The sequence below is a fragment of the Camponotus vicinus genome, unplaced genomic scaffold, assembly GCF_025532165.1.
Source record: "Camponotus vicinus isolate PSW18456_S1 unplaced genomic scaffold, iyCamVici1.0 SCAF_9, whole genome shotgun sequence".
NCBI lineage: Eukaryota > Metazoa > Arthropoda > Insecta > Hymenoptera > Formicidae > Camponotus > Camponotus vicinus.
This window is the reverse complement of record NW_028141981.1, coordinates 3789501-3811668: the sequence shown is the minus strand read 5'-3', so window position 1 is coordinate 3811668 and position 22168 is coordinate 3789501. Positions and strand designations below refer to the sequence as shown.

At 34.9% G+C, this 22168-nt stretch overlaps 1 protein-coding gene across 6 annotated transcripts in view; it reads right to left on the bottom strand.

Moving 5' to 3' along the window:
- The window catches only part of LOC145976530 (uncharacterized), a 228868-nt gene that overhangs the window by 139761 nt on the left and 66939 nt on the right, over positions 1 to 22168 (bottom strand). For 3 of the 6 annotated variants that reach the window (XM_083107683.1, XM_083107681.1, XM_083107680.1), the window contains 2 exons: positions 21697 to 21828; positions 20500 to 20799 (listed from right to left, as the gene is read on the bottom strand). The exons of 1 other annotated variant lie outside the window; for it this stretch is intronic. In XM_083107683.1, coding sequence (XP_082963809.1) covers positions 20500 to 20632 — 133 coding nt within the window. In that variant the 5' untranslated portion in view covers positions 20633 to 20799; positions 21697 to 21828. The remainder of the gene's footprint in view (positions 1 to 20499; positions 20800 to 21696; positions 21829 to 22168) is intronic. 2 more of the 6 variants (XM_083107684.1, XM_083107685.1) reach the window with 1 other exon arrangement.

Here is a 22168-nt window from a genome sequence, read left to right as displayed (position 1 = left end):
GCCTATCGCAAAGGTGTCCATGTGCCGAGGATGATGTTTCCATATTGACCAGCTGAAATTGCTCGCTGTCTGTTTGGACAGATGTTACGTGTATAATGGCCATTTTGGCTTTGAACCGCAAAGATACGAGGAATACACACAAAGGTCACAGATATTGATTTCAAATGCGGGTGCAACAGATTCGTTATATCATAAATATCCACTTATTTGTAATATTTGTAATAGCGTTAATATTTTGCGTAATGCGATATTTTTTTGCCGAAAGTGGAAAGCTAGAAAAGAGCGACACGGCCTGATACTCGAAGGAGCTTATATAAAGTCCATAGAGCGTAGGCGGTTGGCTTTCACGAGCCGAGTTGCTCCCTCGAGATTAGCGCATGGATACGCGTTTGCACGCCTGCGCACACGCTTGTGTGTACATGTGGGCATGCGGGAGCAAAAATTCGTTTTGCTCCTTGAGGGTTCTAAAAGCTCGAGCAAAACATACAAAACTCAGCCCGATATTTTTCGTCGCCAGACGCGCTCTATAAGGGAAGACGAATGAGATATACGAGGGAGAGGACCCTCCCCGTGGCAAAATTCCATTTCGAAAAGTCTGCCAAGACGCTTCGGTAGGTACCGATGACACGTTCCGCCGCAAGATTCTCGAGAACCGAGCCGACCACAATTCACGGCAATCGTGGAAAATGACATTCGACATTTCGTCTTATTTAGCGAAGCATTGCGCGTATATCGATCTGGCAATGATGGTAAAGCCCACATTTCAATGAATTCGACGTGACGCGTTAAACAAGATGCGGTAATCGAAAAGAGCTGTGTATAGTCAAATGTAAAACATTACTAATCCCGAAATACTTCAAATAGGATTTCATACGTAAACTTGATGCATTTTGTGGCGGATTCGGTGAAATCCAGAGACTTTAGTTACAATTTATTCATGGATTCCACAAAGTAACGGAAATCGAAAATGTTACTTTATTTCGTGTTTGTTTATCGCGAAATTCACTGGAATATACTAGCAGAAAGTATACATAACTGTGATGAATATTACATCAATGAGAAACGAGACTTAAAGTACATTGTAGGTAATAATTACAGCAATGTTCATTTAAGCAACGTATTTTTATTCTCTAGGAAATATTTTTTAATGAATTCAATTTTCTTTCTTTCTATTAAGAATATGATAATAAAATATTGATAAATTCGTGAGTTTATAGTAATTAATATAATGCAATAATTTAATCAAATTAAAAATATTCCTAGTCCCATACACTATCTATTTATCAAAACGAAGTATAATCAAACGAATGATAAATGAAAAAATAACAGATGATAGATTAAAATATCTGTTACTCAGATGAATATTGCAATTTGGTTGATATTGACATGAATATGTCTGGCATTGAAATATCGAAATGAATTTTCCATTTGATAATGCTTTATTCATTACATACATAACAAACGTATTAATATTTAAAATATGACATTTTTCTCATCATAAATATAAATTAATCTTCTTTTTATTAAATAATTTAATTTAAATATTATAAATATTCAACAAAAAATATGGCACACATAATATATAATAAAATAATAATATTCGAAATAATATTGTTAATCATAGACCATAATTTGAAGGATGCGTGACATATTCAATATTTAACAATGCTAAACATTAATACATTAATATATCTGCTTTCATCTATTTTGACTTTAAAAAAAACACCTAAAAAATACCTAAATATTCAATTCTTCGACATCTAGAAATGACCAAAGTCATCTGCGCCTCACTTCGAATTTCAATTTATCTCGTTTCAATAAATGCAGTTGTTTTTTTATCGAACTCTGTATCAGAGCAACAAGCGAAATACTGTCTGAGCAAAATGGATTTTGCGAAAATGGGTGCTATTTCCGCGACGCTGATTCGCGCCAGATTCGCGGCAAGCATTGCTGGAATCCCTCGCGAATCCGCTCTAGTAAGGTTACGGCCCGAATATTGACAAAAAACATATCCGGGTGAAGTTTTGGCAATTGAATGCGATCACAAAAAGTGTATGGCATCGGTATGTGCATCTGTATGCGTTGTATGCGCGTGTTTTATTTTACATTTAGATATGCTACCGCGGATTAATTTCCTCTTCCGCAATAATATATTCTTTGATAAATTTTTTCTTAATCTCGGTCATTTAATGTTCACTCTTCTATATAAGATTGTTTTTATACAATGTATAAAACATATATGCATTATTTATAAATAATTTATTTACATAGTTTTGGTTTACATAGATACTTACATTATTCGATAAATAATAAATGCATTTAATTTAGATTTTATAAGAAAAATGATATGTAATGCAAATTCAATTTTAACTATTTCAAATACAGAAATTTGATTCAATTTATTTTATTTCAAATACAGAAATTTTATTCAATTTATCATTCTATATATTTGTTTTGCTTCGGGAAAAGTATCTTTTGTGCAATAGAAAGTAGAATAATAGGCATTCTAATCGGATGCACCACGGGATACAATTTAAGTTTCGCAGCACATCTTGCATTTATAGCTGCGTCCACGAAATCGTGCCATTTATTATGGTTGAAACAGACTCCGTCCAACAATGTCTCAGACGTTATTGCACATCCGGGTATCATTAAAGTAAACACAACACGTAGCGCGCATATATTTATCGCCGAAATGCTCTGTAGCACACTCGTAGCACACAAGAGAAACTTCTTTCTTCGATTCTGCAATTTCGCGGCTTTGCAATCGTATTGAATCATCACGTTTGAAATCGTAGACCAAAAATTACAGCATATTTGCTTTATATCCGAATGCAATATGTAGAGAACAATACTAGAAAACGTAGAAAAAATGAATAATCGAAAGGGAATTACTTCTGTAATAATCAAAAGGGAATTATCCCAGCGCGTGTATCGTGTTTATAGCCGCGTAAGAGATGAAGGATTTAAAACACTCACACATGTTTCGAGAATTTCTGGATTTATTTCGCGTTTACGTTGCGTTTGCATTCACGCACGTGTGATGCATACGTATCAGCGGGCCCAGCACGAATGAGAAATGTTTTGGGGATGTGTTATTTTGATTTATGCCACTCTTAAATCGCGGCTATTTTATGCGACGGTACCATTACGACCGCGTGGTTTTTATTCCCGTTTTCCGCGAGCAAAATAAAATATTTCGCTCGAAGAAATTTCTCTTTCCGCATCGCTGATTAGAATTCTCGACAGCACGATTACGGCGTCAGCATGTAAATTAAGCGAGATAAAATACGCGCTTTTGTACAAATTATAATTACAACGATCTTTCTTTCTTGAGACAAATCACATGTGGGAAAGCTATTCCTTGAATACTTGCGTCATTATATTACGTACTATTTCTATCAATCATTACATTGATTATAAATACATAATATAAAAATATTTTTAAATTTTAAGTTACTTTTTTCTTATATAATTATTACGACTCATTAATCTATCGGCACACATTTACGACCTCGAGTAGTGAATTAATGCGTCGAATAATAAATTGTGAAAATCTATGGATATTTTCTCGCGAAAGAAATTATACATGCAAATGCAGTCCGCGCCACCTTGGCCGAACCGTAGATGCTGGCGAGATTAAAAATCTCTGATGATTGAACCAGAGGGGTAAGAGGTCGATTGAATCGCCTCAATTAAAGGAAACTCCTAATTATCAGTCGGAAGCTTCGGCAATATCGGAAAACGATTTGACTTAGCAACGGCTGCGGCTAACTCTGTCGCGTTTCCCGTTCGTCGCGACAAATTTACTTCTCCGCTCAATAGCGAGTGATCTGCATTGCGGCCATCGCATCATGCATTTCCTTAACTTAACTTTTCTATAATCGAATCATTTCGTCGCCTAGAGCTGCCTGTTTGCGATTCAATCTCGAACCGTCTCCACCGTTGAAAAGATATAATGGAGAATATTGATTAGTAAATTAATTAGAGAGCGAGACATCCATTTATTAGTCATATCATCGTGCAAAAGTAATTTCCTCCGCCATCCTAACAAAAACTTGGTGCTCTCAATTATTATTTCGCTGTGAAAAATATTCCTACATGTTCAGCCTTCAATAATTTTCCATTTTCGCTTTTATTTTCATATGCCAATTAGTCTCTTTCAGCATATTTATTAGACCAATAAATATTTGTATATTATAATTGCATTATTCCTTTTAATATATTCTGATTTCCATCGTAGATGCGTTTTTAATGTAGATATCTCATTATTTTCGCCGTGTTTTTCGCCGATATTAACTGGGCTATTTGTTGTCGCATTTTGCGGTTTCTTTCAATAACTTTGCCTCATGTACCTTGAAAAGCCCTTCGAGGGCCAACTATTATCAATGACGCTTTCAGAGCTTTCACGGAGATACACAACGGGGTCACATGGTGGTTCTACGGCAAACTGTCCAGTGCAATGCCTCCAGCATCTTTCCTTTCTTGTCACTTAGAGTGCCGGTACGCTTTTCATCACTCTTTTGTACACGATCCGATATCCGAATGGCTGTCTACATTATGGTTACTTTCGTATTTTCACAAGTGAAGATGGTTGGATGGCAAATGGACGGAAAGGACCGCAGGATTGATGAAGAGAAAGGACGGCGCTCTTCCGTGGAAGGACTCGACGAATCTCTTCTTTGAGTACTACTGCGAGAGTTAAAGGCAGCTTTTCGAAGAGCCTTGTGAAGAGCGCTACTTATTCAGTGATTCTCTCGAGTGTCGAAGTAATCCATGATAAAGAACGAAATGCGGTTTCTCGATAACGTGTTTGATATGCTCTTTTCCGAATGTATAAATAATCGCACAGTACGCTTCATGATTCATGATACATATGAAATGTTAAATAAAAAGTTCTTGAAAGATTAAAAATTGAGATTTTTCTCGAATATTTACATTCTCTTTTTTACATTGATTTTTACATTGAATATAAGATATACGTGGAATGAGTTTTATTTTTAGTATTTATTTAAAGGCAAGTTGCATCTTTACAATCTTTATAAATTCTGCAATTCTTCATAATGCGAAGGAAGATGCACGGACAAAAGAATAAAAATAGCGTTAACTTATAATGCTAACGATAAAGACGTCTTTTAATAAAATGCCACATAATAAGATTTTATGAAATTAAGGAGATAAACGATTATAAATATTAATTGAATGCGTGTATAATTCTTTGCATCAGTAGTCATGAAAAAAAACAGATAATTCGTAGCGCTTTTCTCAGCCGCGCGTATTTAATTTCGCACGATTAAAACGAACTAGTTCTTGCGCAATTATGACGCTGCCGGCGTCGCGGTGGTATCTGAATGAACGTTTAAGTAGCGAGGATTCCAGACAATGAGTTTTGTCGAGAATGCTGCCCGTTGGAAGGAGAAAACTGGAACAGTAAGAGAAAATACTCGCAATGCGTTCGCAGGACGTGCCAAGCCCCGAGATCTACTTTTTTCTCGCCTTCACTCTATGCTTTCAACTATTCATTCTTCAATGCGAGACTACTTCGGAGCTGAAATCTGCATAATTGTGTATTGCTACTATGAAAATGCATTTTTCTTTTCGCGCGCAGTCAATCTGCACTTATATTAAAGATTCCATCAGATTCCGAAGTGGATTGAAACAAAGTTAAGGCATAGTGCCTATAAGAATCGAGTCGTTAAACTGTGACATTTTGTAATAAGACTCTGTTCTGCGAAAGGGGTGAGTTCCTTAGCAAGCATTTCAATACAAACATTCTCAAGGAACAGCTCAACACAAACGCGATTGTAAATATAGACCTCAATCAGTTCAGCGTCTAACTCAGATTAAATTTTAAGTTTGCTAAAACCTTCAAGTTAATTTCGAATTTCAAGCGTTAATTCAAGGGTTAACGATCGATGGAGGTATTATACTTTATTAGCAAAGCGAAAGTCTGCTTTAACCGATATAACTAAGAAAATACTCCGTTTTCACATTGACAGGAAATTTACTATGATTTTACGGTTCTATAACGTCTATGCAATACAATATTAACGTTACCGTAAAAACTGTAATATCGATAAAATTGAAAATATTATACATATATACGAATCTTTCGAAAAGTTTTGATTGTAACAGTCTTGAATTTTCTTAGAAATTTCTATTAAATTTAGACAATCTTAAAAATTTTCATTCAAATTATTGTTAAAAACTAATAAAAAATGATTTTAAATATAAAGTTATTTTGTTTAAAAATATAATGATCTAACAATTTTGTATTTTTTGATATTTACATTTTTTTCATCGTTTATTCGCGTTTGGTGATACAGCGTTTGATGGGCGTGATCAACGTTCGAGTTCAATATGAAATAACGCTCAATAGAATCCTCGCCGCGATGTTTGCAGTGAGTTCCGCATAACAATAATTTCAATAAAAGGGAGAAAGGATTGTGCGGTACCGTTTTCGATGGTGCCCTTTTGTGAAAACCGGATGCACGCTTGCGCACGTTCCATTTTCACCGCGAATTTCATGCGCGCATGCAAAAATCTGTTCACGCAATGCAAATAATATAAAAGTTTACCAATTGTATGCTGAGGTTGAAATGCGAGAAGTTGTTAAACGAAAGAAAAAAATAACGGAAAGCGCTTGGATATATGTATTTAGATGCAATTGCTACAAAATTTTGAATCACTTCGGTACAGATTGTAGTATATCATCTATAGATATTGATTCCCGATGAATTTCATCGCATTGCGCTTTTCGCAATTGTCACGCGACATTTCTTAAGACCTTTAAGTCCAGAAAGCTTGTTATGTCGATCTACGACCGACATCGGAGTGGCAAGAAGTAGAAAATGTCGGCCGAGAAAGTAGAATCTGCTCAGAGGCAGTGGGTCGAGAACTGGTTGGACGGAAAATTATGATCCACTCAGCGCAAATCCCTACCCTATTCTTGGCGGACAAAATCCTCAAAGTTGCTGGCAACGTTTATCATGAAACTCGGGAGAAAAAAAAAGAAAAAATACACGAGGGAAGCGCGATGTGTTGTTGAGTATGCGTGGTAACTGAAGGGGAAAAGTTTAGTGGCTTCTTATAGGTTTGTGTAAAATTCGATATAAGTAATTTATAGAGCGCCGAAGTTACAATTTAAACTTTCGAAGACAGACTTTCGAAACGTTCAATTAACGATTCTGATAAATGTCTGTGAATGTCAAATGTGGAGGTATTCGAATTTCTATATTGCCGACGTTATGATAGTTTCCCTGACAATTTGTGATTCACGGGGATGCGTTGAAGAAAAAACGCAAGTATTAAAGACATTACAAATGCAACAAATCGGAAAATTATTTAAAAATTCGCGAATTGTGCCAATGATTAATTCTAGTGCCTAATTCTAAATTATTTCTGGAAACGAGTATGATTTAAGTAGGTATTATTATCGAAAAGTGTTTAACATTTTATTTATTTAATTATGTATATTTGTAAAGCTGACTCTTACCTACAAGTTTTATATTACGGAAGACTAATCGAAGAGATATAATTGTTTGTAAGAAGATATTAATAATCTACGATGAAATAGAGAGTTGATGTATTTAAATTTTATCTTATATTCCAATAGATTCTCTCTCTCTCTCCAATTACAAATAAGAATTTAATTCATATTTTTGAACAAGTTAATTAAAATGTTTAAACTAGTTTATTCTTTATGTATTTGCCGAAGCAGATGAGATTTGAATTCACTCTTTTTGCTTCGACGACGAGATGAAACGCGCAGCAGCGTAGCCAGCGTAGAGTTTTCTCATAGAACTTGAGAATCGGGAGAAGCAGCTTGTTCGTGACACTAGCATCAATAACTGTCAGACAAATAGACGTAAATACTTATTCCTGAAAGGAAAATTGCTGTTCTTCGAAGGCGGACAGCCTATTTCTCGCATTGCGTGGGATTCATACTTTTCAATTTATCTCACATTTTTAACGAACTCGAATATCATATAATTTTCTTTTGTGTTGAAACAATATAAAAATGTGTAACGTTATCCTTATTGTAAGGAGCTTGCTCGTATCGCATTAGAAACTGTTCAAAAATTTTCTTTATTTCTAGCATATTATCGAAAATTAAGCAATATGTCGTATATAAAAGTATAATAACTCAATGTTTTTGCTCAATTTCCGTTCGCTTGCTTCGATTTCGTGGTTTTAATTTTTTTTCCGGATTCCGAGCCACTCTTTCCCGCGACGGAGATTAAAGTTCACCATCTCTCGCGGAGTTCATGATCCACGGGAGTTTGTATAGCCGGTGTAGATTCGGCAAAAATCGTTTACCTCGGATCGCACTGCCGGTTAACCGTGCGAACACGAGCCACGAGTATATTTGCAAGACCGTAAAAAGCGTAAGCAATTTTCTCTCGCCACCGAGGAGCAAACTACCAACTTTTCGAATATAGCGAGTCAGGAGAGGGCCTGGGGAGTTATCCGGTGGAAAGAAGTAATCTCGCTCCGCAGCACCCTTCGTTTTCTTATTGGGCATCGTTTAGCGTGGGATGGGACAGTACTCATCTTCTTGCGAACTCTCGAATTAAAAACCAGAATCGTATCATACTCGTGCAATTGAGTTTCATCGACGCGATATGTTTTTCTCTGCTTGATTAAATATCGTCTAAATCTCTAATTTCTTTTATACAGAATAGTAGATTACATAGATAACGTTACCTAAATAAAAAACAGACTCGGTAAATTACGAGTAATTATGGTAGATTCATGGTAGATAGATAAAACATAAATAGCAAATAATGATATGTCAAGATCGCAATGCGAAATACAATCCATGCTTAATAAAATATTTACAGTACATATATCGTAACACTTATGTGATTTTTTACAATAGATTGTTTTTTATAATGGTATTAATTTACATTTTCTCTGTTAAAAACTGATAATTAATAAAGTAAATTTTTGCATTAAATTTATTTCTATTTAAATATATCTATGAGATATTTTATCCGAGAATATTTTATTTAGCAAACTGTTTAATCATGGAAAAATATGCGTGGTACAGCATTTCTGTCTTTCTTTGCAAGTCAGATTTATTCTTTCTTTTTATTGCTTTATGTGCAAAGCATCCTTGAGATTAAATGTAAAAATAGTATATCGTATAATAAAAATAAATTTTTCCTTCAATGTTTATTTTCTATTTTTTCTAAAAAAATTAATATTTTAAAATATTTTAATATAAATACTTTCTTGAACTCTGTACATCAGAGATATTTATCTTTAACATATTATAAATCGCACATATAGATATTTGTATTTTTATGCTTTTTATACAAACGGAATAAATACATCTCACTTTTAATGCTTGTTGGAATGAAAACTAATATGCAAAAAAATTATAATAATGATAACAAACAATTTTAACAAACTTTATTACATTTTATATTTGTATTAATGACATGTCTTATTATAATATCGATTCTTTTCCGGATTGATTGATATGATACTGGAATAAACAAGCGAATGGTGTTGTATTCTGCGTAAAATTTGAAAAATGCGGTTTTTACAACTAAATTTAAATGGTTTCGTCGAATGCAGTGAGAAATGTCAGTTTCACTCCTTTTATCTCAATTTTTCATCGAGGATCTCCCCCCTAAAACTTGCAATCACGCGCATTAAATCCCGCTTTATTAAACTGCAAATTCCATATTTCAAATGCTGTTTTAATTAACTCAAAATATATCGGATCGGTACGCGACAATTCATTAATGGACAAATGGCAGCCGGACAGGCAACGCATTTTCCCCCGAAAATTGACTCAATGCTACAGCAACATATCTCTCTTTAACTCCGGTAAAGCACATTACATCTCGCACATAGTTTCGTACCGTAACTCCGCGTTAATTTAACGCAATAGTTGAGTAATTACATGCGCATAAATGAAATTTCATTTTCGCGGCTGGCTTTAAGTAATTAATACGAGAGGAAGTAATTAAGAGGATGACAAAAATATTCAATATGTATCTATTTGCGATAAAATTATCTGTGCATTTATTTTCTCGTAATGTATGATAAGGATTAAATCGGAATATAATTTTGTATATCAAATAAAGGAGTGTTGAATCGTGAAGGAAATCAATCAACAAGAAAATAAATAAATGTTAAAATTAATTATATTATTTAATTAATTAAGAATAAATTATATTATTTAGTTAATTAAGAATAAATTATATTATTTAATTAATTGAATAATACTGTCATTTATTCGCTGTCTTATTAAATTATCCCTGCGAATACGATCTTATTCTATCTAGTACATAGTATTATAGATATCTTGTACGTGCACTTCTCGAGAGATAAATCGCTCTTACGGTCATAATTCACAACAGACGCAATATCAGAAACATTTGGCCTATATCGAAAAGTGTTCAGATAAATGCAAAATCGCTTCTAGTCGCTTGAAATCCCGTGCCAATAACGCGCAACGCATATCGCATACCAAAGATCACGCTGCCACTTAAAATGGATTTTGCATTTTATGGCGGGTAGATATTGCAGCTTTATCGTCTGCGCAACCGCGCCTTTTGCTTCATCATCCGCATGCTTTTGTCGAAGTCAACATTGAAATATAACTCATTGCATTTTCCCCCGAGCCTTACTATTGCTCTCGCTCTTATCACTGCCTGTTATTCCAAAGTTCATTGTTTCGTTGCATTTCGCGCGATACACCGTGCGGCTGTTAGTTAATTTTCATTAAATAGACAGGTTTCTCTAGCTTCTGCTTTCCCTCGTCCGCTTGGCTCGTTCGAAAATGCGATACAGTTTGAAGGAACGCGATGTGAATTGGTTAACATAGTTTTAATTGCATTGCTTAGTTGCAATCGTTCACACAGATAACATAGTAATGCGGATAAATAATGACCCGAGTCGTAATTATATCTAAACTCTGGGCTCATTTGTATTCATCATTGTCACACTATTTCTTCATTTAACTGATGGTCCCTCGACTTTCTTAGAATTATAAAAATTAATATAAATAAGAGAAAAGTCTGTTCGTTAATTCTTCATAGACTGCGCAATATTATTTTCAATAGAAACTGCACTTTTTTCCTGCTTTCCGAAATACTCGAAACTTTAATTACATTACCGAACAGCGTGTCACGCATCGATCGATCTAATTAATCTAATGATGCACTTTATAGATTAACTATTTCACCGCATTCTCGAAACTTGCCCCGTGATATTACTTATCCGACGTGCAGAAACACTTGCGCTCTTCGCATCAAGCGCTGATCGCGAATATTTCCGGATGAAGCACGCGAAAGCGAAGCTGGAAGTACAATGTGCGTTCTCCACTTGAAGCACGCATTCACTTTACTCGTGATATGTCGGAGTTAACTCCGGGTATTTTGAACAATATTACGGCAGTACCGGCGGACTGCAGCAGCCGTTACCGTCGTCGCCGCGGAAACTTGGCCGAGGGTTGTAACTCACATCCGGGTTGCTTTAGTGAGACAAGAATCGGTGGCGAGTGCAGCGGAGAGGGTATACCGACGAGCCCGGAGGGATGGCACGGTGCGGGGATGCGGAGAACACTCGTGACGAGTGCGAGAGCAACCAGCCGGCTGCACCACCCATGGCAATTCCGGCGGGCCCGTCGGCTAATTGTTCTTGCTGGCGGGCTGCAAGTTACGAGGCTCTCTCTCTCTCGTTCTGTGCCGCGATGACGAGCGGCTCTAGCGATTGCCGTTCTCTCGAATTTCGCCAATTCTCGCTCGCGACACGCTCTTCCGGCTCGCGTTGCCGTGAGCAACCATCACGCTCGATTTCCGGACGATCACTCGACATCGCGTTGAAAACGCCATCGAACGTACGTAGCGATATAGTAATTGCTGACAATGTCCGGCTAATTAGCCAAATACGACATTTCTAAAATATCGACATTTCATGGAATATGAACCGATTTTCCCTGGGGACGAAATTGATAGCAGAGATTGAGCTATTTTTTAAAATTACTACAATTGTGAAATGTAACAAAGCAATAAATATGATAAAATTAACTATTTTTAAATTTTTTTCTCTCTATATTAAGAATTAAAATATATACTTTAATACGTTTTTATATATAAAAGAATGGAGATCATAAATATTCCAATTTGTTTGATGAAAATGAATTGCTCTCTTCTTTCTTATCACATTAAGAAAGATTTTAATATTCATGGGAAAAATTTTAACATTATTTATGCAATAAATAGATAAAATAAAATATTTTTTTAAAATAAAGCTCCTGAAAAATAAAACAGAAATATTATTACATGAATAAATAAGAATGTTTACAATTATAACCTGATATTTTTAAGTATTTTGTAATACAGTGTAGACGCAAGAACAACATATTTTTTAGATTTATAATCTTGATGTCAAAAATACAATACTTCTTTTCAATCAAAGAAGAAGATTTAATCAAATATAATTAGGACTGCTAAGTGAAATGTTTTAGAATGTGCAAAAAAATAAAAGAAAAGTAATCGTGAAAAATCAACGCTAAATCGACATTTCCGCGATGTCGAATGATCGATACGAAAAAGTATTATTATCGAATTTCAACAAAATTTGAATCTAACGATGCAAGAAGAAAAAAGATCGATTTCCCCATCGTCGCTCTTTCATTCGTGTATTTGCGAATAAAGATCCGTATAAAACATTCCGGTGCACATGCGATCGATGATAGTATGCGTTACTAGGAGAATGGATTAACAGGAATCGATTGTCAGATACGAGTCGGATAAAGGGACGGAATGCGAGATCTGACGACGGTTGAATTTAGACCGGCATTGGTAAATGCCATTAGTTTGAGGTTAATTGTTCTTGCCAAACTGATATGTTACGAGCTGCGTTGGGCGATGACGAACAGCTCGAAATGGAGAAATTTGAATTTTGATGGTATAAATCTGTTTGTTAAGTAAACTTGATTCATATAGTTCGACAAAGCAGACGATTTAATTCAGATTTGATTCTTCTTTGGTTGGATAAAATGATAAAACTACATAAACGTTGCTAAAAAAAAAAGAGAGAGAGAAGAAAGAGAGAATCGATTATATGTATATATAACATAATATACATAATTATTATAATAATAATTTACATAATAAATTAAAAATCTCAGGTTATAATTGTCCTAAACATCCTTATTTATTTATATAATAATATTTCTATTTTATTTTTCATTTCTATTTTATTTTTCTTTAGCTAAAAAATTATCTTATTTTATTTATTTTTATTTTATCTATTACATAATTACATAGATATTCACATGGATAATTTCCCTCCGAAGAGATGATTTTTTTCCTTCTCTCTCAATGAAACCAGAAAAGTGCTGATAATGAAAATCGAGCAATTCCCATATGCTAATGTGATCCACTGAAAGAATTATATCGGTCATGCGGCAAATTATCACATTGTCTATGAATATGCAAATACATATACATAACGAAGCGTGCATGTAATTACTCGAAACCATGCACATATAATCATATTGTAAGAAATACCTGGTATTATCCCTCGTAAATAAATTAATAATAAATTGATTTTTCAAAGCTTTGCAATAATCGCATATAATTGTATAATTTATTAAGAAGAAGATAAATCAATAATTTGATAATTGAAAAATAGAAGGCGTAATAATAAGAATCACAAAAGTTATTACATCGCAGAAATTAATGAACTACATCTCAAATTATGGTTCAAACACAGTCAGCATCTTAAGCACGATTCACTGAAAGACATAAAACGCGTTTCAAAAGAAATTGTCTACAATAAGCGGTGCAAATAAAGCAATCTCGATCGGTCATGATCTATTGTAGTTCTATAATCTTAAGTGTAAATTTCGAACAACGTCGAGTGAATTTCTCGCGTAACTTAACATCGAACGAAGCGTTAAACTACACGTGAATTCTCAAACATACATACATACAGAGTTACATACCGCACACGTGTACACAGATTCAATTGTCTTACACATCCTACGTTATTGTACGAACACAAACGTATTATATATGTATATGTAGCTATACAAATACGTGCCTTATACACATTATCCACTTTATCGACGCGTACATACATACATGTACGAGTGTATCGAAGGAAATATAGTTTCGAAAAGCCTTCATCTCCTCAGGGAGAATGGGGGACGCGAGAAGAAGAATGCGATAGAAGACAGAGAGAACAGGCAGGACCAAGAGATGCCGAAGGGACAGAGAAAGAGAGGGAGAGAGAGAGAGAGAGAGAGAGAGGAATGCAGCGGAGCGTCGGGCACGGAGACAAATTGTCGAACAGTGCTTGCGGTCGGACATACACATGTTCACGGAAGTTGGGTTACATTTAGAAAACAGGATTACAGTTTGTGCCCGATGGTACCCCGGTCCATCAGCCGGGGGCGGTGAATAGCGCGGTGGGAGAGGGTTGGACGCCGAAGACTATGAAACTGCAATGCACCTGCACACCATGAGCGCAGGTGGCTTTTCAGATTTTCGCTTGCTCGCGGTCTCAACGTGCTGTGACAATCGCGCCGTTGCCGCGATTACGAGAAAGTGACAGAACCCGAATCTTTCTCTCATTATGCCGTACCTTTTCTGCAATTGCTCTCGAATGATTTAGCGGTACAGCAATGACCAACTTGTTCTTGTAATGATTTTGCCATCGTCACACAAGCGCTCTCTGAAATAAGAAACTTATGATGCGCGATTTTTTTTTAAATTATTATTTACTATCAGCATGATTTTAATTCTTTCTTCTATTTGGTATATAGACTAAATTCTGCAATCTTTCCGTGATTTTCGATATTTTAGACATCAATAAAAAAACCAATTACTTAGCCTAGACATTTATTTCCTCAAGCAATAATTTATGATGCAAGAAGGAAATTGGAATAGTGTTTTTACAGTAGTTTGTAGAAGAAAATAAAATTTTAAATGAAAGAGAAAGAAAGAGAGTTAATAAATAAGATGACTGAGATATATACAGTGTCTCGTGAGAAATATCAACTGAGCATCCCGTTGTTCGGGAAAACAAAGTTGCCTAGGCGAAGTTTACAATTCACTTTGGAAGAGCGCTTTCTGGGTTTGAGAGCAAGTTTTATCGTTGTGAGCACACAAATTGGTGGACAGCAATTGCTTATGAAAGCAAGGTTAGCATCAATATTTGATTGTCATACGAACAGAGAAAGAGAAAGAGAGAGAAAGAGAGAGAGAGAGAGAGGAGCACGAGAGAGAGAGAGAGAGAGATGCGCATACGAGAAGGATATGCGGGTACCTCGTATTCTGCGTATTCGCATCCTCCTCGAAAAAGCAAACAGAGCCACCCCCTGTTTACTCGGCCAAGCAAACGTTTTCGCCTTCGTGTACTCCGCATACCCGTCCTTTACCGCTTGCTTTGTGCGTTCGCATAGCGCAAGATTGTCACATATGCTACTTCATCTCCTATATTTTGACTTATAAATCAATACGACGGATACGCATTCGTCAAATTCGGCGTCTATATTATTATATGGCGAATAAAAATATGATAATGTTGATTAGAATAAATCATGATTAGAATAAATTATGCATACAAAAGTCATGATTAGAATAAATTATACAAAAAATCTAATTATTTTAAAAATAATCGAATCTCTTGTAATCCGATCATTTTTTAATTTTTGAAATATTGAAATATATTTTAATAACACAATTAAGTACACATGCAATCAGAACAATATTTTTTTGTAAACATTTTGGCAATAAAATCATCAGTCATTATCATTATAATTACTGCTACTGATATATTTCTGTACATGATTAGCTCACTGAATTTATTGCATTATTGTATTAAAAACGTTTGGAGTAAATAAAGTAATTCGCATCGCATAGCCACAGTCTAGTTAATAAAGCAGCGCAATAAAAAGCGCAAGAGAATCAAAGTTTGGCTCGTGAGCAAAATTGCCGGAGAGACAATAAGTATATATAGAGAGAGTAATATCCGAGTTTTGATCCGAGTTTTGATCCGCGTTTTGAGTCTGCGTCTTGCGTGATAAGATTAAACAACGTAAGATGAGAAAATAAAGGCAGAAAAAATATGATGAGAGTGAGCTATATGTCTTTTTTCAAGAGTCTAGAACCTTTGGAGACTGATCATGATATTCGAATCGCGTTCATCCAACTTGAGTGTCGCCGCGACTTTACGAGCGAGCCTTCTTATAACTTGATTTTATTCGGCAACTTGAGCACGCGCGCGTAAAAGAGGTCTATTTCTTTTTTCTCTTGTTTTTCATTAAGAAGCAACAGGACTAATTTGAGGAAATAGGACAACTCAACCACTATCACAAGTAATTGTATCAATTGAGATTAAATCAAACCGACGTTTCATTTCTCGTAAATCTCGTTTTCATAAAAGCAGTCTTATCAGATAATTTATTGATTCACGATATTGGCTTAGACGACATCAATTATCTATTGTTGTGAAGATCGGTCTGTTATAAACGAACGTAATATAATAACGGTGTATGAAAGGAATATCATTTCTTGGTGGTGCTGCAATATAGAAGTATGATCCCTTTGAAGTTCGAATAATGAGACAAGGTACGCGTAACTGGTTTCAGCATGTTATATGTATATTCATGTAGCTCGTATGTGTGTAATATGTGAATTAAGTACGCATGTCTGACTCACAATGCAGTCTTTGTGCTGTCTATGTACGTTGTAATATGCAAGATATCGCGTCATTTAGTTAGTTTTTTTTGTGGTACACTACCGAAATTCATGAAAAAAATCTATTAATGATTCATTCTCATTACTCGGCAATAAATTGAAGAAATAAAGAAATAGTAAATATACCGTGTGGGGTTCTGCTATTAATCAATAAAATATCTTTCATGTCTTTCTATTCAAATATCACGATATGTATTTATAACCGTTAAATGAAAAAATTCATCATACACGAGAGGAACCATTATGTGGGCAAAAATTGAAAACTTATAAATTGCGCGTTATTCTTGTTAATTTGTATAAATTGATATATAATTGCATGATTCTTGGTTCTATTTATGTCTGCCTAATACGACGCGAGAGACTATCTCTTATAATTTTGCTTAATATAGTTAATCTTCTAGTACTGCATCGCGCAATATTCGTCGGAAGCGCTGATTTTCAAGTGGAATTCAAATAAACTTCAGCCTTTTCGTTGAAGTTGCGAAATTTCCAAGACGCCAAAAGAAACAACGGGTATACAAAGTATTCAGGTGTTAATTAATCGACAACATTTTAACTTAAGATATCGCAGTTGAAATACCGATATTATTCAAGAATTCATGCCTTTTGCAAATTCCGCCGTCGTTCTATCCTCTTTTGTATGCAATCCCTCCTCTCTCATTTTCTCCTTCGCTTCTCGTAGCGACGCGAGTTATTACAATGACTCTCCATCTCTCTCGGGTACCTCTTGTTACCCGTCGTTAATTAGAGTACAGTCTGCTACCGACGACAACCAACTGCAAAGGAGAGTCTTCACTTCGTCTCGCTCGTCCAAAACTCCCTTCTGGTTCTCCCCTCCGATTCAATCCTCTCTTTCTCTTTCTCGTATGCTTGATCCACTGATGTCGGAGCACGATGTTTGCGGCTTGAATTATTCCGGTGGATTTACACGCGACGATCTGGATCGCGCTTTAAAGGATCCACTTGTCTAGCCCAGTCGTTACCGCGACGACATCGCTTACGACGGCGTCAGGATCTAACTGGAAGGACCTTACTAAATGAACGGAGAACTCGTAATGATCTAGAAGATTGATGCACCACAATGGCGCACGATGGTAAGTTCTCAGTTCCTAGGATAGTAGAACGTGTTCTACTATGTCAAGCTTTGAATACGGTAACATTTCGCTCAGCGTATATCGTATTTGCATCATCATGGTTGTCCACCGACAAACATGTACATATTTTTTCCTTGTAAATCATTTTCCCGGACTTCGTTAACCAAAATTTTCGAAATAAAAATAGATCGCTTTTAGAGAATAATTCCAATCTTGGAATGTAATTTTTGATTCTTGAAAATATCACTTGGTCGTTACGTTTCCTGTTACTAATGTTAGCAAGTAAATCTCGGAAAGGCAAGGAAGCAACTCCGAAGACCTGTTCATTAAGACAAACAAGGTAAGATACGTCGGAGTTGTAGAACGGTAGTGCTTAATTTCTCACGATGAAGTTCTAGTGATTAAGACTGCGATCAGACTTCGCGAAAGTTGCAAACTCAAGGACGTTCTCATATCAGTTTATATGCGGCCCCTATAACGGTAACCTTAGACATCACTGGAGAAAATTGAGTTACTTCGGGCACGTTTCAGATTGATTTCCAGGTATAACGGGGCCCTATATCTTTCTACGGAGCGAAGCGTGATTGGTTTTCAATCCGTTCTTCGTGGATCGAATGATCATTCGGTAAAACTACTCCGGCTAAACTCTCTTACAATATCGTTCACTGTGTGCGATAATTCGATCCTGTTGTAGATACATTGTTACCGATTCCAGATCTTCCGTTTTCTCTCTCGAGAGTATGTAAGATAAAACATTATCTATCGGCATATAGTATAATTAGTCGACTCTTTATATTTTGTTTGCTCTATAATATTCTCATATTTATGCTTAATGCTATAATATAATATAAAATTTTTCAGATATAATATTACAATTATTTGTAGTTAATAAATTTAAATAAAGTTTAAATAAATTATAATATTAAATAATTCAAATATTACAATTATTTTTAGTTATCAAATTTAAATAAAGGTTGTTCCATATATATATATATATATATATATATATATATTTATATATATTCTGATTATTTATAAAAATATCATGTATTATATTTCTCTTGTTATTTTTCTCGACATTATTATAGCATTATCCGTATTATATGCGTTTATGATATTCGTACAATCTATTCATCAATGCAGTATTTATATAATACAATTTTACTAATACAAACAAATATTATAGAATTGCAAAGTAAAATAGCTGTGGATGATAATAATTATCGATTTAAACTCTCCCTTTTGTAATTAACAATAAAATATATTAAAATCGTCCGAAGATAATAAATTATGTGACGGGCGAAATATAATTCGATTATTGCAACATCCATCAGAAAGAGTGACGGCATTAACGGATAAATGTCCTGGGTTATAAAAATTTAATGTCTGTCGAGATCTGAATACTCGTGAGATTGCTTTTCTCTTAAGCGAGTATTTTATACATTTATCATCATTCCCGGTTTGACGCTTCTCGTTACGTGTGCACTAGATTAAATTCTAAACTTATTTTTCCAGAAGAACATAATTAAAATAATTGACGATTGCATTGACGGGATATTCTTTTATAATATCGTTTAACTTGTTTCGATTTAATTACATTTGTGTTAAAATTGTCTCTTAAAACCCTTTGAAGTAATATATTAAGTATTTTATTTTAAAATACCGCATGTATTTATATTGCTTTTGTACAAAATTTTCAATTAATATTAATTAATAATATGTACATATCATTATCTCTAAGTTTATATTACTTTAATAAACATTATTAATAATGTTTAATATTTTATTTTGTTAATATTATGAAAACGTGTGTGCTGGAGTTATGATCAGTTTAAATAGGTTTCGTTCTAGTTTGATATCTCTTTTCTCGACTGCCGTGCGGAAAGTTGATGCGCCATTAATTGTACTCGTTTGCGAACTTTCAGCCAGTCGTAGCTTGTTAATTGACGCGATCAATCCTTCGGTTATCGGTTATCGTGGAACACGCTTTCGCGTTTGTCATTGGCGCTATAACTCTGATTGCCAAAGTTTCGTTAAAAAAGATTTGGAAACAAAAAAAAAATAATATTGCGCGATATTTCATCGTTTACTGCGGCTATTCCTATTCTTTCTTTTTTCACTTTCCTGTCAGACGAATGAAAATATGTCGCGTGAAAAAAGAAAAAGAAACGCATGTATGCGCTTATTTTAATATATTTTCAACTCGCAACCAAGCGACACGTGACCCGAAACATTAATTTATCGTATTATCACATATATAATAAAAATTTGTATGATATGTGATAATTGCAAATATCACGAACGAATTATGTGAATGGCGGTAAATGATATTAATATGTCACACGTACAGGAGAAAGATTAACTGTACGTATTTAGTTCTCTGATGAGAGAGAATTTTTTAAAAATATATTAACATTATATATTTTACATATTTATTATAATATTCAATTATTTTCAGTTGAATTAATTTATTAATCTAATTAAAATAAATTTAATTATAATTAAAATATTTTAGCAAAAATGTTTGAATATTGGAAGCTATAGAAGTATATATAACCAGAAAATATTAATAAATTAATTCAATTATAAATTATAAATTAATTTGGTCACAAATGCAAACTAACTTTTGTTTTGCTTGACTTCTAATAACAAGGAGTAATGATTGCTGTACTCACTGTATCCTCCCACATATATCGGCGTCCATGTTACTTGAGTGTAGGCCAAGGGTGTCGCTGCGAATAATACAGCACTAAACCATACTGCTCGACGTACCGCACTCATTTCACTAGCGGCCTCGATAGTCGTCATTTTCTATCTCGGTTCAATCAGTTCTCCGCCTCAATATCATCTTCGCCGGCATGTCTCGCTATTCCGTTCCGCTTTTGTTCGTTGCGTTCCTCTTCGTCTTGTTTCTCTTCTTTCCTCTTTTCGTCCGGAGAGCGAGCGCACAACAATACGTCACAGCCGTTGAATATCTACGCAATCGAACGAAACTTCGATACTACCGTCGTTTTATCCTTATAGTCTGTAATAGTCGGTATTTTCATATCGCTGCGATTCGCGTAGACTCGTTCGACGGGTGGCTCGAAGAAAATTAAACGAATACGCTGCAGTGCGACTTTTCTATACGCATAACATTTATACGCCTTTCGATAAAAGAATTCTCGAAGCAGGAATTTCATTAAAGCGATTATGAAAATTAGTAGGAACGAAGGATTGATGTACAAATGGATTGTCAAGGCATGAAGATTCAACAGCGAAATTAGTTGTGTGAATCTAAATAAGTCAAATCGAGAGGTATACTGATGATTGAATAGAAAAAAAAAATGAGCGCATCGGAAAGAATGATTTTTTCGTTCAATAATTTTAATTAATCTTTTGTGGACTTTGGATCATGATCGAGTACGATATATATAATCAACTTACGAAACAGCGAAATTAATTAACTAAGCGTGATCGCGCATTTCCGCTTTAATTGGCTCGACATATATTGCTGTCAACAGCAAATATGAAAATTTAAAACAAAGATATAGTAGTTGTTTATCAGGTGCACATTTTTTTGTCGAGCAAATAGGTTTTACGTCACGTAAAATTTTGCGCTTGCGCCGTCGTTATTCCTTTTCTCGGACAGAATCTTCATTTCTACGCGAGTTCTGATTTATGCACCCTATACTTCACGTTCCGTCTTCTTGAAACGTATTACTCCGTTCCTTCGAGTATAACATGAAGACACAATCATCGCTTCTAGCGACGACGATTGCGAGAATAACAGCCTTTCTACCTCGCTCTTGCTCTCCTCTAGTCCGCCTTTTTTACATTTGTAACATGTGCTGGTCCGTGCGCGTTTCACGATTTTTCGTCTTTTTTCTTACCTCGACTTCTTGCCGATCTTTCTCGTGCTCCTTGTCGAACTTCGCGTAGACTTTTATTCTCTTTTCGTTTTCATATTTTTCAGTAGCTTTGTCCAGATGAAAAAGCTTTTTTCCGCCGACATAAAATTCCGCCTGCAACAAAATAGCAAAACATTTCGTTACAAGAGTTCCTTTGACGTTCGATCATTAAGAGATGAAACAGATTCAGGTCTCAAAGAATTCTCTTGTGAAAAATTCCAAGAGAAACTGTCAAAGTCAATTTTTTGCAAATTTATGCAATTTATCTATAACGGATTTTGTAAATTAAAATATTTGGCGCTTGTTCGTAAAACTTTTACGCAAAATTTTTGTATCGACAACAATAAAAAAAGAAAAAAGTGTGGCAGTGCGTGACTATGCTTGAATAGAACATGAATATGCAATGATATTATTTACGAATGAGATAGAAAACTATTTTAAATTCATCGACAGA